Source organism: Ahaetulla prasina, chromosome 8 (genome assembly GCF_028640845.1).
Source record: "Ahaetulla prasina isolate Xishuangbanna chromosome 8, ASM2864084v1, whole genome shotgun sequence".
Lineage (NCBI taxonomy): Eukaryota > Metazoa > Chordata > Lepidosauria > Squamata > Colubridae > Ahaetulla > Ahaetulla prasina.
In genome coordinates this window covers 1,233,692-1,252,134 of record NC_080546.1, presented here as the reverse complement: position 1 = coordinate 1,252,134, position 18,443 = coordinate 1,233,692, and the positions used below count along the sequence as shown (strand labels likewise).

At 49.0% G+C, this 18,443-nt stretch overlaps 1 protein-coding gene across 1 annotated transcript in view; it reads left to right on the top strand.

The window, feature by feature from the left end:
* DYSF (dysferlin) overlaps positions 1-18,240 on the top strand; it is a 154,535-nt gene extending 136,295 nt beyond the window's left edge. The window contains exons 50-56 of the mRNA XM_058193062.1: positions 212-307; positions 876-1,017; positions 1,771-1,870; positions 3,021-3,190; positions 6,418-6,527; positions 7,167-7,314; positions 16,279-18,240. Coding sequence (XP_058049045.1) covers positions 212-307; positions 876-1,017; positions 1,771-1,870; positions 3,021-3,190; positions 6,418-6,527; positions 7,167-7,314; positions 16,279-16,317 — 805 coding nt within the window. The 3' untranslated portion in view covers positions 16,318-18,240. The remainder of the gene's footprint in view (positions 1-211; positions 308-875; positions 1,018-1,770; positions 1,871-3,020; positions 3,191-6,417; positions 6,528-7,166; positions 7,315-16,278) is intronic.
* The last annotated feature ends 203 nt before the right edge of the window (positions 18,241-18,443 follow it).

Below are 18,443 nucleotides of genomic sequence, written 5' to 3'. Positions count from 1 at the left end.
AACCATCTGGTGGCTTCCTTCTGGGAGGGAGAAGAGGAGAGAGGAAGGTGTCATGGACTCCCTTGATTTTCGGTGATGAAGTAGATCACTGGGAAGCTGGGAAGTGGTTGCTCCATTGCTGGTTGTCGTGTATATTTTTATACTTGTGTTGTTTGCTGTTCTTCTCTTTTGACAAGAGACTCTTGAACCTCATCTGGGCTGTTTGTTCCAGGTTCTACTTGCGTTGCATTATCTGGAACGCCCAAGACGTCATCCTGGATGACCTCAGCATCACCGGTCAGAAAATGAGCGACATCTATGTGAAAGGGTAGGTGGCCCAAAGCTTCTTCATGACAAGGAGAGCTTTTCTCCTTTTGTCCATGGAGGTCCTCCATCATCCACCTCACAGTTATTATCCCAAAGGTCTTTTCCAAAAGGCAACTGGACCAGAGGTGAAATCCAATTTTTTTTACTACCGGTTCTGTGGGCGTGGCTTGGTGGGCCTGGTGTGGCGTGGCAGGCGTGGCAGGGGAAGGATACTGCAAAATCTCCATTCCCACCTCACTCCAGGGGAAGGATACTGCAAAATCCCCACTCCCACCCCACTCTGGGACTAGCCAGAGGTGGTATTTGCCGGTTCTCTGAACAACTAAAAATTTCCGCTACCGGTTCTCCAGAACCTGCTGGATTTCACCCCTGAACTGGACTTTCTTGGGGTTTTTTTCCTTGCAAACATTTTGCTTCTCATCCAAGAAGTTCTGAAGTTCTCATCCAAGGACTGAAGAAGCTTCTTGGATGGGGAGTGAAAAGCCCTTTGGGGACCACTCTGACAGGGGGCTCCCGCCCTCCCGATGTGGTGGCTGATGGGGCTGATGGTCTTCTCCTGTGGCTTGCAGGTGGCTGGTTGGTTACGAGGAGAACAAGCAGAAGACGGATGTGCACTACAGGTCACTGGGAGGTGAAGGCAACTTCAACTGGAGGTTCATCTTCCCCTTTGATTATCTCCCTGCTGAGCAGGTCTGCTCCGTGGCAAAGAAGGTGAGCACCTGGAAAGGCTGAGGGGGTCCACAGGGGCTGATGGGTCTCTGCTAGAAGGGAGCGGGATTGGCTCTCTGTTTATATACTACTAGTATGGCTAGAAGAGAATATTGGTAGCTCAGGGCTGAATTGCAGAGTCCTTGGTACGCTCTGAATTTGGTGGGTTTCCCGCAGACGTTTCATGACCCAACTAGGGAACATCATCAGTACTAGAAGGGAGTAGGTTTTGCAAAGAGGAGGAGGAGGAGGAGAAGGAGGAAGACGGGGGGAGGAGGGGGAGGAGGAGAACTTGGTGCTCTCTGAGCTTGGAGATTTTCTTGCAGACATTTCATGACCCAACTAGGGAACATCATCAGTACTAGAAGAGAGTGGGGTTTGATCTCTCTACAGAGCCTTTGCACTGGAATACAGAAGTATCCAATCTAGAAATAAGGAGGGATTTCCTTGCAATGAGAACAATTAATCAGTGGAACAGAAATTGCCTCCAGAACTTGTGGGTCTTCCATCACTGGAGGTTTTCAAGAAGAAAATGGACAGCCATTTGTCCAGAATGGCCTAAGGCCTCCCGCCATGGGCAGGGGGCTGGACTAGAAGACCTCCAAGGTCCCTTCCAACCCCGTTAATCTGAATCCATTTCTTCTTGAAAACCTCCAGTTTTCACAACTTCTGGAGATGATGCTGTATTCTGTTACTTAATGGTGAACCTCACTGCAATCTTGCTTGCAATGACTTCTTGTCTATGTTCAAACACAGGAACATTTCTGGAGCTTGGACAAGACAGAGAATAAAGTCGCCCCCCAGCTGGTCCTTCAAATCTGGGACAACGACAAATTCTCCTTTGATGATTACCTGGGTGAGTGGTAAATTTTTGGGGGGGGGGGCAATGCTAGATTTCTCCATTCTGTCTATAAATATCTTGCTGCTTCATTGCCCTCCACGTTCCCCTCTCCTGCTTAACGTGGTTGCATTTTGGAGGTTATTTTGGGGAACTGGCAGGAATTAATGTGCAGCTCTCAAATCGTAGAAGAGAAAGAAAGCTTGATGTGGTTGCGGGACAGTATTGGAATCCCTCTCTGGGCCATGAATCTCTCCACATCTATAGACGCTGCCTGGGGCACGTTTGGGCAAAGGGAAGAGGGGGACAATGGCGCCTGAGGCAGGGCCAAGCCTGAGGGTGACCCACGGCCCACAACGGGCTCCCCACAGGTAGTCAGCCACGACCTGGAAGGGTTCCTGGTGTCCTTTTGAGGGGCCCTGAAAGGCCACTAGAAGGCAGCAGGCAGCCCTCGGTCTTTGACGGAAGAGGTCCAGCCTCCCCCAGGGACACCTAGATAGGTAGCCTTCCAGGAAAAGTTTGGCTTGCTTGCTTGCTTGCTTGCTTGCTTGCTTGCTTGCTTGCTTGCTTGCTTGCTTGCTTGCTTGCTTCCTTCCTTCCTTCCTTCCTTCCTTCCTTCCTTCCTTCCTTCCTTCCTTCCTGCCTCCCTCCCTCCCTCCCTCCCTCCCTCCCTCCCTTACTCTCATTCCCATCTTCCTTCCTTCCTTCCTTCCTTCCTTCCTTCCTTCCTTCCTTCCTTCCTTCCTTCCTTCCTTCCTTCCTTCCTTCCTTCTTTCCTCCCTCCCTCCCTCCCTTCCTCTTATTCCCAGTTCCTTCCTCTCATTCCCATCTTCCTTCCTTCCTTCCTTCCTTCCTTCCTTCCTTCCTTCCTTCCTTCCTTCCTTCCTCCCTCCCTTACTCTTATTCCAAGTTCCTTCCTCTCATTCCCATCTTCCTCCCTCCCTCCCTCCCTCCCTCCCTCCCTTACTCTTATTCCCAGTTCCTTCCTCTCATTCCCATCTTCCTTCCTTCCTTCCTTCCTTCCTTCCTTCCTTCCTTCCTTCCTTCCTTCCTTCCTTCCTTCCTTCCTTCCTTCCTTCCTTCCTTCTCTCCCTCCCTCTGCAAGAGCCCTGGCTATTCCGGCCCCTTTCTTCCCAGTTTCCACTCCTCTTTTCTTCCAACCTTCCAGGCTCCCTCCAGTTGGACCTCAACTGCATGCCAAAGCCAAGCAAGACTGCTGAAAAATGCCACTTAGAGCTCCTGGAGACCCGGGAGAGAGACGTCTCGCTGTTTGAGCAGAAGACGGTCAAGGGCTGGTGGCCTTGTGTGACCGAGCAGGAAGGCACCAAGAGCCTCGCAGTAAGTCTGACCCGGACCCTGCTTGTTCTGGGAGTGGAAGTAGGGCAGCGGGTTGGACTAGAAGACCTCCAAGGCCCCTTCCAACTCTGTCCTTCCGCAGGTTCTGCAAGCCTTCTGCCTAGGCCGAGGACAATTTAGAATAGAATAGAATAGAATTCTTTATTGGCCAAGTGTGATTGGACACACAAGGAATTTGTCTTGGTGCATCTGCTCTCAATGTACATAAAAGAAAAGATACGTTCATCAAGGTACAACATTTACAACACAATTGATGATCAATATATCAATATAAATCATAAGGATTACCAGCAACAAGTTATAGTCATACAGTCATAAGTGGAAAGAGATTGGTGATGGGAACTATGAAACGATTAATAGTAGTGCAGATTCAGTAAATAGTCTGACAGTGTTGAGGGAATTATTTGTTTAGCAGAGTGATGGCCTTCGGGAAAAAACTGTTCTTGTGTCTAGTTGTTCTGGTGTGCAGTGCTCTATAGCGTCGTTTTGAGGGTAGGAGTTGAAACAGTTTATGTCCAGGATGCGAGGGATCTGCAAATATTTTCATGGCCCTCTTCTTGATTCGTGCAGTATACAGGTCTTCAATTGGTAGCAATTATTTTTTCTGCAGTTCTAATTATCCTCTGAAGTCTGTGTTTTTCTTGTTGGGTTGCAGAACCGAACCAGACAGTTATAGAGGTGCAAATGACAGACTCAATAATTCCTCTGTAGAACTGAATCAGCAGCTCCTTGGGCAGTTTGAGCTTTCTGAGTTGGCGCAGAAAGAACATTCTTTGTTGTCCTTTTTTAATGATGTTTTTGATGTTAGCTGTCCATTTGAGATCTTGCGATATGATAGAACCCAGAAATTTGAAGGTTTCTACTGTTGATACTGTGTTGTCAAGTATTGTGAGAGGTGGAAGTATGGAAGGGTTTCTCCTAAAGTCTACCACCATTTCTACGGTTTTGAGTGTGTTCAGTTCCAGATTGTTTTGGTTGCACCACAAGGCTAGTCGTTCGACCTCTCGTCTATATGCGGATTCGTCATTGTCTCGAATGAGACCAATCACTGTTGTGTCATCTGCGAACTTCAGTAGCTTAACAGATGGATCATTGGAGATGCAGTCATTGGTATACAGAGAGAAGAGAAGTGGGGAGAGCACACAGCCTTGGGGGGCCCCTGTGCTAATTGTACAGCTAGTCCTCGACTTTCGACCTCAATCGATCCCCAAATTTCTGTGGCTAAGCAAGACATTTTGTTAAGTGAGTTTTGCCTCGTTTGATGGCCTTTCTTGCCACAGCTTAGTCCTCTTTCCAGAGTTTTTCCCTTTCCACTTTCCAGAGTCTCGACATCTTTTTTATATTGTGGTGTCCAGAACTGGATGCAGTATCCGAGTGGGGCCCTTACTAAGGCTTTGCAAAGCACTTCAGGTGGTCTGGATTCCTTGATTCTGGACTCTTCACCTGATTCATGATTTGTGGCCACAGAAGGGTCGGTGTGCCCAGTGCCCACAGCAACCCAGAGGGTGCCGAGCCTTTTCCACAGCCTGAGCGCTCAGTGAAGCACCGGGAAGGCCCTCAACGGTTGCGGTTTGTTGACAGCTTAACAGGACGGAGGCAGGGAGGGCTGAGAAAGTAAGAAAGGTAGCCATGAGTGCGCGATGGGAGAGCTGCCCTATTTTGGGGTCTCACGTGCTGCTGGAAGGGGGAAAAACCCACGTAAACACCACAGAAGTCTCAGGCCTGCCCCAATTGTGGGTTAGGGGTCAGAGGAAAGCAACATCAGAAGCTCCATTTCAGTTCCAAGAGGTTCCTGGGCCATGCTTGGCTTGTGGTCCACTGCCGGCAGTCGTCCAGTCTAGAACTGGATGACTTTGAATGACGACCTAGAAGACCAGTGGCAGGCCAGGCTCCCCCAATTCTGCTCCCCTTTCAGGATTGCAAAAAGGGGACTGAGATTTTCTAGGCAACCTCCTCTCCCCGCCTTCGTTCTGGAGGAACGTTGAAGACCCCAGAAAGCAGGTTCAGGCACGATGTCCGTGGGGACACCCGAGAAGATGCTTTGGGGGCCACCTACAGTGTGTTATCCAGAGGTTCCGTAGAAAGCAATAAGGGAAGCCTTTCTTCTCCTCCTTCACCGCTTCAGGAAGAAAGGGAGCATTGGGATCAGACCATAAAATTGCATAACTTGCAACATGTTGGTCTATTTAGATCATAGAACATCAGAGCTGGAAGGGACCTTGGAGATCTTCCAGTTCGACCCCCTGCTCAAAATGGAAGGAGCCCCTCGACCACTTCAGAAAAATGGTTGTCCAGTCCCTTCTTAAAAACCTCCAGTGATGAAACACCCACAACTTCTGGAGGCAAATCATTCTACTAGTTCTCACACAGTCAGGAAGTTTCTCCTTCGTTCCAGGTTGCTTCTCTCCTTGGATCAGTTTCCATCCGTTGCCTCTTCTCCTGCCTTCAGGTGCTTTGGAGAATAAGGTGACCCCCCCTCTTCTTTGTGGCAGCAAGGAGGAGGAAGAGGAGGAGGAGGAGGACTGTGGGATCCTTGGAGCTCTCTGAGCTTGATTGTTTTCTTACAGACATTTCATAACCCAACTAGGTTACACCATCAGTGCTGGTAGGGAGTGGGATTTGCTTTATATTCTAGTGGCTTGCCCTGTCAGTGGTGGTGGGAATGGGAGATTCTTTGGTTGGGCTCTTTACTCTTAGTCCCTTGATTGGGGGATTGTTTACTTCTTGACTGTTGGTCTGATGTCCATCTTGCAGTTAATCTGAGCTCATTGCTGGTGGGGAGGTGCCTTTTGGTATTTTTGGTTCCCTTTTTGGCTCGTTGATTGTCTCTTTTGCACAGTATGTAGGTATCGTTTATGTCTGTGTGTCTATTGATGGCCAATTTGTCCGAGTTCTAGAAATTCCCTCCTCTTTTTGGACTTGACTTGATCTAGGATGGTCACCATTTCCCACTTGAAACAAGGGTGAAGTCTGTCCATATGTTATGAAATTAAAGAGTTTTCATCGTGTCTTCTGACTGCTTGCTGGTATCCATGGAAGAGAAGGGACTTTTCCATCAGTCTCTTCCAGTTTCTTTCCTTGGAAATGCCAAGAATTGGATCTTCTGCATGCGAATGAGGTGGCCTCCCGTACCTACTGCTCCACAACTGGGCAATCCTCCCACCTCCGGGTCTTCAAACGTGACCTCACCTCACCTCTCTCTTTTGCAGGGCAAGTTGGAGATGACACTGGAGATCATCAATGAACAAGAGCATGAAGAACGTCCAGCTGGGCTGGGCCGGGATGAACCCAACATGAACCCCAAGCTAGAAGACCCAAAGTAAGAGCCACCAAGAGAGGTGGGAGGGGTAGTTTGGCTCAATTTCTCTTCCCTTTGGAGACCTCTGGAGCAGGGGTCTCCAACCTTGTCAACTTTAAGAGTTATGGACTTCAACTCCCAGAGTCCCTCAGCCAGCAAAGCTGGCTGAGGAACTCTGGAAGTTGAAATCCACAAGTCTTAAAGTTGACAAGGTTGGAGACCCCTGCTCTGGAGAGAATGAGAAGAATTTGAAGGGGAAATCGGTAAAGTAACTTGGGGAGGAGGGGAAAATTGAAAAAGAAAGGAGTACATGACAATAATAGATCACAGGATCTAAGGCAGGGGTGTCCAGCTTGGCCATTTTAAGACTGGTGGAGTTCAACTCCCAGAATTGAATTGGCTGCGGAATTCTGTGAGTTGAAGTCCACCAGTCTTAAAGTGGCTGAGGTTGGAGATCTAGTCTAAGGTGTTCTTGACTTACCCCAATTTCCTTTCCAGGGAGATCAGAGACATGGTGGTAGGAAGGGCTCCCTGCTCAGTATCAAAGCCAGTCTTGGCGCCCCAGCCATAACTGTCCATCTTGGCCCCTGTGATGGGTTGGCAGCTCCTATGTTAGGTGACCTTGACTTCCTCCATCCACTGAGATGCTCTTTCTTGTAGGCGCCCTGAGACCTCCTTCCTGTGGTTCACCTCGCCCTACAAGACCTTGAAGTACATCTTGTGGAGAAGGTTCAAGTGGGTCTTCCTCATCTTCCTCCTCGTCTTCATTCTGTTGCTCTTCCTGGGCATCTTCATCTACGCCTTTCCGGTAAGATCTTGGGCCCTTGGATCTCCATCCCTCTTTCTCTCTTCCTTCTGTTTCTTCCTCCCTTTTCTCTCCTCTGGGCTCCTTCTCGGTCTCTTTCTTTCATCTTCTTCTCAATCCTGTCTCCTTCTGAGGCTTTGTGGGGAGCTCCAGGTGACCCCACTGGAAGGAAGCTTCTTAAAATCCTGCTTGCACAATGTAGCACACTCTGGTGGGGAAGGTTTTCCTTCTGTCCAAGAAATTGGACGGAAAATATTATATACATATATATACATATATACATATATATATATATAGGTCTTTGGTTATACGGGTTTTCTCCCGCGTAAAATTGGAAGTGTCTTGGTGACGTTTCGACGAAGTCTCATTCGTCATCTTCAGGCTTCAGCTTCGTGCTGAAAACAAATATATATATATATAAATAAATATATATATATTTGTTTCATTTGTCGCCAAGACACTTCCAATTTTACACGGAGAAAACCCAACAACTAAAGACCTATATATATATATATATATATATATATATATATATATATATATATATATATATATATATATATATATATACATACACACACACACACACACACACATATATATATATATATATATTATTTATGTAAATCGGAAGGGATTGCTGCTGGGGGCCTTTTCTTGGGTGAGAGTAGATGACCTTCAAAGTATCCTTTCTACAGCTTTGCAGCTCTTATCAAACGTTATGGAACCACTTCTTGGTCCCGTCTCCCCATTTTTTTAAGCAGAGGCACCCAGCCAGGGTTGTCCTTGCTTCCCTGCTCAGGGGGGCCTGCTGGCTGTTCAGAGCCCCTCGAATGATGGTGGGGGGAGGGGGCCGGGCGTTGAGGTTGGGACGGAGCAGGAGAGCAATGGAAGCCCCGTGTAGGAAACGTTTGGGCAGCCTGACTCCCGTTTCTGGAAAGCAAGCGAGGCATGTCCTGGAATTTCTCCTCTTTGGTCCTCCATTCCCTCCCCAAAATTCTGAGGTTGCTGACTTGAACGTCTCACCCTGAATCTGGGTCTTTCTTTGCGCTGTTCTGTTGCACATTACTCCTTGGCAACCCCACAAGTGGGGAGGGGGCAGGGGGAGGGAGGGAGAGAGGGAGGGCTGTTGTGGCGAAGGGGAGCCAGCCCAGCTCTGAAAGAAAGGGATGGCCCAGAACGCAGCAGTCAGACGGTTTGTGGACTCATCTCGCAATGATTGGGTTCCAGCATTTGAGGGGCTGCCCCAAAGTAGAGGGGGGGCAACTTATTCTCCAAAGCACCAGAAAGCAGGAAAAGAAGCAACGGATGGAAACTAAGCAAGAAGAGAAGCAACCTGGAATTAAGGAGAAATGTTCTAATACTGAGGATAATTAACCAATGGAACAACTTGCCACCAGAAGTTGTGGGCGCTCCAACACTAGAAGTTTTCTAGAAGAGATTGGAGAGCCATGTGTCTGAAATGGTGGAGGGTCTCCTGCTCGATCAGGGGGTTGGACTAGAAGTCCTCTGAGGTCCCTTCCAGTTCTGTCGTTCTGTTATTCTAATTGCAAATGGAAGTCTGAAACATCAGAGAATAATTTCTAAGAGTTTAATCAGTCCACCATTGGGGTAAGGCAAGTGGGGGGGGGGTTAGTGTTCCAGGCTGTCGTAGCCCACCCAGTTCCACCATCTTCCCTAGCGAGACACTTGTTAAGTGAATTTTACTCCGTTCTTGCCACAGTCGTTAAGTGAATCACTGCGGTTGTTAAGTTAGTCACATGGTTGTTAGGTGAATCTGCCTTTCCATTGACTTTGCTTGTCAGAAGGGCATCACGTGACCCCCGGGACACTGCGACGGTCATATAAATATGAGTCTTCCTCATCTTCCTCCTCCTCCTCCTCCTCCTCCTCCTCCTCCTCCTCCTCCCTCCCTCCCTGTGAAGGCTCCAGCATCCAGGAGAAATGGGTGGCTGATTGGATCTGCTGCTACTCACTCTAGACTGGTCTCCCCTCCCTCCCTCCCTCCCTGCCTTCCTCGCCCCCTGCATCTATTGAGTTGAATCAAGAATCGTGGGTCAGGCGAGGCCAACCCCTTCCCATGGAATCCTCGGTGCTCTCTGAGCTGGGTTGTTCTCCTTGAAGACGTTTCATGACCCAACTAGATAAGAACATCAGTGCTAGAAGGAGTGGGAAAGGGGATCAGGTGTCCCTGGGACACTGCAGTATGGGTCAGTTGCTAAGAATCTGCTGTAATGGCCGTAAGTGCCGCTCTGCCTTTGAAAGGTCACTAAATGAACGGTCGTAAGTGGAGGACTACCTGGAGTTTCCAGCCAGATGGAAAAATTACTCACCTCCAGATGAACCCTAAAAATAAGAGCTACACTATTCTGGCGGGCTTCCCACGAAAATCCAAATGATGGGAAATTAATTAGAAGGCGGTAAATGCTCCAGCCGAGAAAACTGCCAATGGAGCATAAGGACAAACCTTCCTTTAGGCTTCTTGACGGGGGAGGGGAGGCATTCCTCCCTCCCTGTGAAGGCTCCAGCATCCAGGAGAAATGGGTGGCTAATTGGATCTGCTGCTACTCACTCTAGACTGGTCTCCCCTCCCTCCCTGTGAAGGCTCCAGCATCCAGGAGAAATGGGTGGCTGATTGGATCTGCTGCTACTCACTCTAGACTGGTCTCCCCTCCCTCCCTGTGAAGGCTCCAGCATCCAGGAGAAATGGGTGGCTAATTGGATCTGCTGCTACTCACTCTAGACTGGTCTCCCCCTCCCCTCCCTGCCTTCCTCGCCCCCTGCATCTATTGAGTTGAATCCAAGAATCGTGGGTCAGGCGAGGCCAACCCCTTCCCATGGAATCCTCGGTGCTCTCTGAGCTGGGTTGTTCTCCTTGAAGACGTTTCATGACCCAACTAGATAAGAACATCAGTGCTAGAAGGAATGGGAAAGGGGATCAGGTGTCCCTGGGACACTGCAGTATGGGTCAGTTGCTAAGAATCTGCTGTAATGGCCGTAAGTGTGAAAAATGGACTGTTTTCAGTGCCGCTCTGCCTTTGAAGGGTCACTAAATGAACGGTCGTAAGTGGAGGACTACCTGGAGTTTCCAACCAGATGGAAAAATTACTCACCTCCAGATGAACCCTAAAAATAAGAGCTACACTATTCTGGCGGGCTTCCCACGAAAGTCCAAATGATGGGAAATTAATTAGAAGGCGGTAAATGCTCCAGCCGAGAAAATTGCCAATGGAGCATAAGGACAAACCTTCCTTTAGGCTTCTTGACGGGGGAGGGGAGGCATTCCTCCCCAAATTCTGACGTTGCTGACTTGAACGTCTCACCTGAATCTGGATCTTTCTTTGCGCTGTTCTGTTGCACATTACTCCTTGGCAACCCCACAAGTGGGAGGGGCTGGGGAGGGAGGGCTGTTGTGGCAAAGGGGAGCCAGCCCAGCTCTGAAAGAAAGGGATGGCCCAGAACGCAGCAGTCAGACGGTTTGTGGACTCATCTCACAATGATTGGGTTCCAGCATTTGAGGGGCTGCCCCAAAGAAGAGGGGGGGCAACTTATTCTCCAAAGCACCAGAAGGCAGGACAAGAAGCAACGGATTGAAACTAAGCAAGGAGAGAAGCAACCTGGAATTAAGGAGAAATGTTCTAATACTGAGGATAATTAACCAATGGAACAACTTGCCACCAGAAGTTGTGGGCGCTCCAACACTAGAAGTTTTCTAGAAGAGATTGGAGAGCCATGTGTCTGAAATGGTGGAGGGTCTCCTGCTCGATCAGGGGGTTGGACTAGAAGTCCTCTGAGGTCCCTTCCAGCTCTGTCGTTCTGTTATTCTGATTGCAGATGGAAGTCTGAAACATCAGAGAATAATTTCTAAGAGTTTAATCAGTCCACCATTGGGGTAAGGCAAGTGGGGGGGGGGTTAGTGTTCCAGGCTGTCGTAGCCCACCCAGTTCCACCATCTTCCCTCGCGAGACACTTGTTAAGTGAATCACTGCGGTTGTTAAGTGAATTTTACTCCGTTCTTGCCACAGTCGTTAAGTGAATCACTGCGGTTGTTAAGTGAATCACTGCGGTTGTTAAGTGAATTTTACTCCGTTCTTGCCACAATCGTTAAGTGAATCACATGGTTGTTAAGTGAATTTTACTCCGTTCTTGCCACAGTCGTTAAGTGAATCACATGGTTGTTAAGTGAATCACTGCGGTTGTTAAGTGAATCACATGGTTGTTAAGTTAGTCACATGGTTGTTAAGTGAATCACTGCGGTTGTTAAGTGAATTTTACTCCGTTCTTGCCACAGTCGTTAAGTGAATCACTGCGGTTGTTAAGTGAATCACATGGTTGTTAAGTGAATTTTACTCCGTTCTTGCCACAGTCGTTAAGTGAATTTTACTCCGTTCTTGCCACAATCGTTAAGTGAATCACTGCGGTTGTTAAGTGAATCACTGCGGTTGTTAAGTGAATCACTGCGGTTGTTAAGTGAATTTTACTCCGTTCTTGCCACAATCGTTAAGTGAATTTTACTCCGTTCTTGCCACAGTCGTTAAGTGAATCACTGCGTTGTTAAGTGAATCACATGGTTGTTAAGTGAATCACTGCGTTGTTAAGTGAATCACTGCGGTTGTTAAGTGAATCACTGCGGTTGTTAAGTGAATCACTGCGGTTGTTAAGTGAATTTTACTCCGTTCTTGCCACAATCGTTAAGTGAATCACTGCGGTTGTTAAGTGAATCACTGCGGTTGTTAAGTGAATCTGCCTTTCCATTGACTTTGCTTGTCAGAAGGGCATCACGTGACCCCCGGGACACTGCGACGGTCATATAAATATGAGTCAGTTGCCAAGTATCTGAATTTGGATCACATGACCACAGGGGCTGCTGCTGCAAGGGTCCTAAGCAAGGGTGGGATTCAGCCGGTTCAGACCAGTTCTGAGCAGAGCCAGTTGCCCCCCTCAGCTGATTGCCCCCCTCAGCTCACTGGGGCTGCAGCGGAAGGTCAGTTTTAGAGCTGTTTTCAAATGCCCTGCGCGTGCTCAGAGAACCGTTTGTTATGTACACCGGTTGAATCCCACCACTGGTCCTAAGGGTGAAAAACGGTCATAACTCACTTTTTTCAGTGCCATGGTAAGTTTGAATGGTCATAAGTGTCAGGTTCCAACTGACGAACCCAACTCAGCAAGCACCGTCGAGGCGATACAATCCCTTAATGCAAAACTTTATTGAGTACATCCTTTCAGCACAGAATGAAAGCAAAACCAGCTCTGGCTAATTCCCACACAACTAAATACGATTAAAGTATAGAATCCTCCCTCCGTCCTATTAGTGCAGGTCACATCATCCAATTGAACGTCACCGTATTGTTGTGAGCAGATGTCTTGAAAGTCTGGCCAACACCTGCGGTAGTGACCTTGGTCCTCACAGGCTCACTGTCTGAGTTTAAAACTCACATTCCAGTTCTCCCTCCCCTCCCTCCCTCCCTGTGAAGGCTCCAGCATCCAGGAGAAATGGGTGGCTAATTGGATCTGCTGCTACTCACTCTAGACTGGTCTCCCCCTCCCCTCCCTGCCTTCCTCGCCCCCCCCCCCCTGCATCTATTGAGTTGAATCAAGAATCGTGGGTCAGGCGAGGCCAACCCCTTCCCATGGAATCCTCGGTGCTCTCTGAGCTGGGTTGTTCTCCTTGAAGACGTTTCATGACCCAACTAGATAAGAACATCAGTGCTAGAAGGAGTGGGAAAGGGGATCAGGTGTCCCTGGGACACTGCAGTATGGGTCAGTTGCTAAGAATCTGCTGTAATGGCCGTAAGTGCCGCTCTGCCTTTGAAAGGTCACTAAATGAACGGTCGTAAGTGGAGGACTACCTGGAGTTTCCAACCAGATGGAAAAATTACTCACCTCCAGATGAACCCTAAAAATAAGAGCTACACTATTCTGGCGGGCTTCCCACGAAAGTCCAAATGATGGGAAATTAATTAGAAGGCGGTAAATGCTCCAGCCGAGAAAATTGCCAATGGAGCATAAGGACAAACCTTCCTTTAGGCTTCTTGACGGGGGAGGGAGAGGCATTCCTCCCTCCTCCCCCCCTCCCCCCCCGACTCTCAGAGAACTTTGGACGCCAGCAGAAATAAAAAAAATTATTCCGTTTGGGGCTCAACCTCCACCCCCATCTCCTGCTCCTTGGCGGCTGCTGGCTGCTGATCTCTTTCCAGGGTTCGTTCTTTCTTTCTTTCTTTCTTTCTTTCTTCTTTCTTTCTTTCCTTCCTTCTTCCTTCCTTCCTTCCTTCCTTCCTTCCTTCTTCCTTCCTTCCTTCCTTCCTTCCTTTCTTTCTTTCTTTCTTCCTTTCTTCCTTTCTTTTGTCTATTTTCTTTCTTCCTTCCTTCCTTCCTTCTTTCTTTCTCCCTCCCTCCCTCCCTCTTTCTTTCTTTCTTTCATTCTTTCTTTTCTTTCTCTCTCTCTCTATTTCTCTCTCTCTCTCTTTTCGAAATCAGCCTCTCCTAATTCAATCCAGTGGGTTGGGAAGGCAAGCCCCTGCCTGCCTGGAGTGTGTGTGTCTGGGAGAACTTTTTCCAGCACTGTCAACATGCCCGTAAAGCTGTGGCTCCCTCAGGAGAGAGAGAGAAAGAGAGAAGTGAGGCTTTCTTTGGAGGTCTGCAATGGCTCCTGCCGGGAAGGCAGCCTGCGGCAAAGGAGGGGGCAGGGGGGATTTGGCTGTTCCTTCACAACCCACCCGATCCCCGGCTGGGAACGCATGGCTGCTTCCAATAGGCCCAAGAAATCCGTGTTAACAGCAGAATGTAGAATAACAGAATAACAGAGTTGGAAGGGACCTTGGAGGTCTTCTAGTCCAGCCCCCTGCTCAAGCAGAAGACCTGATATAATTCCAGACAAATGCTTGTCCAATCTCTTCTTAAAAACCTCCAGTGATGAAGCACCCACAACATCTGGAGACAACTTCTGCTCCACTGGTTTCCTGTTTTCACTTTCAGGAAGTTTTTCCTTCGTTCCAGGTAGCTTCTCTCCTTGGTGAGTTTCCATCCATTGTTTCTTCTCCATCGGAATAACCTTTGGTTGTTGGTGGTGGTGCCAAGGAGAAGACGGGACGGAGACATTTCTGGGGTTTGGGTTCAGTCCGGCAACCCACCTGCAAGGCTCAGTGGGTGAAGGTGGCCCCAGAAGACCTTCCAGAACTGACCCCTGTCACTGGCTCCCTCCTTTCTCTTGAGATGGGATTCCCTGGAATGAGATGAGATTAATTCTAGGGGAGATCCACACCTGTGGCTTCACTCCCTGCCTGCCCAGGATGGGGAGGGTCCCCCAGAGGTCAGAGGTCAGCATCAAGATATCCTTGACAGAGGAACAGAGGCTGCCATCCTGAAGGTTGATGGTCTCCTCCCCTGAGGGGAGAGTAGGGGGCTCCTGGGCAGCAATGCTCCTCCCATCTGAAGGGGCTGCTGCAGTTAGTGATGGGAGGGGGAAAGCTGACCCCTGGAGGGCTTCTTTTGGGGTGCTACAGGGCTTCACTTTCTCTTCGAATTTGTTTAACATCTGTAACTATGAGGTTCACCAGGGACAAGGGATCAGGTATATGTAGACAGAATCAAGATCATGTGAAGGGTTAATGCCGCTTTATAAGGCCTTGGAAAGGCCATACTTGTAATTCTGCATCCAGTTTTGGTTGCCACGATGAAAAAAAGACGTGGAGACTCTAGAAAGAGTGCAGAGAAGAGCAACAAAGAGGATTCAGGGAATGGAGGCTAAAACATACGAAGAACGGTTGCTGGAATTGGGTAGGTCTAATTTAAGGAAGGAAGGAAAGAAGAGAGGGAGGGAGGAGAGGACAGGGAGGGAGGGAGGGAGGGAAAAGATGGAAGGGAGAAAGGGAGGAGATGGAAGGATGGAAGGGAGGGAGGGAGGGTCGTTTTTAAAAATTGGCAAGGAAGCCATTTTGCATATCCTGGTAAAACATCTTCTTATGTAGCCAGAATAACTGCATTATTCCTGTTGTGTCTTCCAATAATTGAAGGTTGAGCTATTCTCCAAAGCAGGGGGTCACCAACCTTTCAGACCTCAGGGACCACTAAATTCACAATTTTCAATAAATAGTATTTTAGTGCAATATAAAAGATGCAAATAATTTTTCTGTGGACCACCAAAATTTTGTCACGGACCACCAGTGGTCCACAGACCACCAGTTGGTGACCGCTGCTCCAAAGCACCTGAAGGCAGCACAAGAAGCCAAGGAGGTTGGACTGGAAGACCTCTTAGATCTCTTCCAACTCCGTTCTTCCCTTAGAGGATACTCAGCTGTACAGGATGGACCTCCAGTGATGTCCTTGAGATACCGTCATAATTCCTGAAGGCTATGAGGACGTGGGTGGTGAGGACCAATCTCTAGCTAAGCCCTGCTAATATGCAGTGGCCACGGACATAGAAGCCTTCTGACCCCAGGAGTCTTTCTTTCTTGGTCCTGGATGGGTTCTTGTCCTCCCATGGTGAGCTGGTTTTAATCTGAGGATCTTTGCATCCACGGCACCTGATGGAGGAGCTGGTGGCAACTGTGGCCAGAACCACATTTTCACAGTTCTATCTTGCAGGCCAACAACTTTCCCTTTTCATTCACATCTTGGAAACCTCTCATTTGAACCATTCCAGGGCATCTTTTACGGAGCTCATCTTGCTTTAGAGCAAACAGGAGCTCTTCCAGAATGTGGTGGTATGAGTAGACATAGGCACTCAAGTTTTCCTCATAGGATACTTGAACTCAAAGTATGCGATGGTCCCGACTTATAGTTTGGGTGCAGTTTCAAGGTGCTGGTTGTCCCCTATAAAGCTTTTTATGGCCCAGAAGAGCCACAGATCTCTGCAGAATTCCATTTATGGTGGAGTTGGTCCTTTCTAGAAGAAGGCTGGTCCCACAACTGTTCTGATTGGTATCTCTTGGCCTTGACTCCCCTGTGGTTCTTCTGTCCCCTCTGCAGAACTACGCTGCCATGAAACTGGTGAAGCCCTTCAGCTGAGCCCACCCCATCTCCTGGAGCCGGGCAAGAGACCAAGGAGACCTACGAAGATTGCAGGAGACCACCCTTCCCATCACACAACTGCATGGAAGGAAGGAGTACCAACATTGCCTTGTAGAAACCGCACTATTGAGATGAACCCCAGATCTTAAAACCTGCCCCCTGCCCAATTTGTCCCAAATGCTGCTCCGGTGACCTGGCTGGACGGATGTCCCAAGCTGCATGACCATGGTCTTCTCTTCTGAAGATGAAGCCCTTCCTGGAGATGCTTGAAGGTGGCTACTACGACCTGCAAGTCCCCAGAAACCTAGGAGACCCCTTGAGAAAGGAGAAGGCTGGCACAGAGAGGACAAGGACCAGGACATCCAGCAAGGGGCCAAGATGGCGGTCATGACTGCACAATTTGCTATGTTACAGGCTGGTTGTGATGTCTTGGACCCTCGCCTGGGTTGCCAGAGCAGAATTCCCTTCCAGAAGTTTGGACTGCAACTCCCATCATCCCCCCTGGGAGGAAATGGGGGTGAGGTCCAGCACAGCTGTAAGGGGGGTGTGTGTCACTCTTTCTAAGGCACCTTCCTTGCCAGGCCCAGCACAGGAGACCCTCCTTATGGCCATTTCGTAAATGCAGACACAACACACACACACACACACACACCAGTGTTGGGTACACAATTCTGTCTGGCAGAGGAATTTGGGACTTTTGTGCACGTGCAAATTGTGCCCAGGTAAAATGGGAGAGGCTCTTTTGCACCCGAGTCATCTTCACTTGACCGTCCCTCCTCCACGGACGCCGCAAGGGCCACCAACCCTTCAAAGACGGCTGGGCTGTTTCCCACCTTTCATGTCCCCTATGGGTAGTCCTCCACTTACAACCATTCGCTTAGTGACCATTCGAAGTTACAACAGCACTGACAAAAAGGGACGTAGGACCGTTTTTCACGCTTACGACCCCCTGCAGCATCCCCACGGTCACAGGATTTACATTGGGGTGCTTGGCACCTGACTCACGTTTACGACGGTCGCAGTGTCCCGTGGTCACGTGATCCCCTTTGGCGACCCTCTGACAAGCAAAGTCAACAAGGAAGGAAGCCAGACTCACTTAAGAACCGGGCCATTCATTTAGCAACTGCAGTGATTCACTTAACAAACGTGGCAAGAAAAGTTGTGAAAGAGTGAGAAGCTCACTTAATTTTGGGCTCCATTGCGGCCGTAAGTGGAGGACTGTCTGTACTTCAAAGCCAGGTGCAATCGAGATTTGAGGGTTTCCAGAAATGTCCTCCGGGTGTCTAAGAAGAGGCTGGAATTCTTGAGAAGGCCACTGCAGCCCTTTCATCAGCCAGGTCCATAACTGGGGATCATCCCCCAAAATTGTAACCAAAACCCCTTCCTGGTCTTTGTACGTTCACACATGGAAGGGATCTCCTGTGCCACCATCTCTGCTGCCGAACAGGACAACTCGCCGCAGCCAATTCACCACAACCGGCTCTCCGCAGCCAAGTCTCCACGGTCCACTTGCCACAGGCAATTCACCTGCCGTAGCCAATTCACCAGGGTAACTCGCCGCAGCCAATTTAACATAACAATTCAATTTCATGATTGAAAACAAATACAAAACCGTTTTAATGTTTGCCATTCACCTTCCACTCTGTCCCTCCTTTTTCATCCTTTCTTTAAGGGTTCTATTCCACCATCACCTTGATCTTACTGTAACTCTTGTCCCGCGGAGAGTTGATCGTGGTGAGTTTGGCACCTGAGACACAAACCAGAATCCGTCTCTTCAATGCGCTTCCGAGCTGCTCTGGATCCGGGTCTCTTAGCCAGGGAGGGGGTGGCGGGTTTTCCTTCTCACCTGTATCTGCCTTCGAAGCGATATTTGCACTACAGTTACTCACGAAATGCTATTAAATCTGGATGCTGGCCATGGGTGGTTTTCCAGAGCCTGAATGGGGAGCGGAGGTGGGGGAGGGATAGGAGAAGGTGGGAGGTGTGTGTGAACTGGATGTGCAGACTTGCTCCATGCGCCTGATTCCACTTATGAGAACAGCCAGCCAAGGTCTAGGAGGTTGGACTGGTGTCCTTGGTGAGCGGCAAGACCATGGAAGTCTCCTGGATGGACACCCATTGGG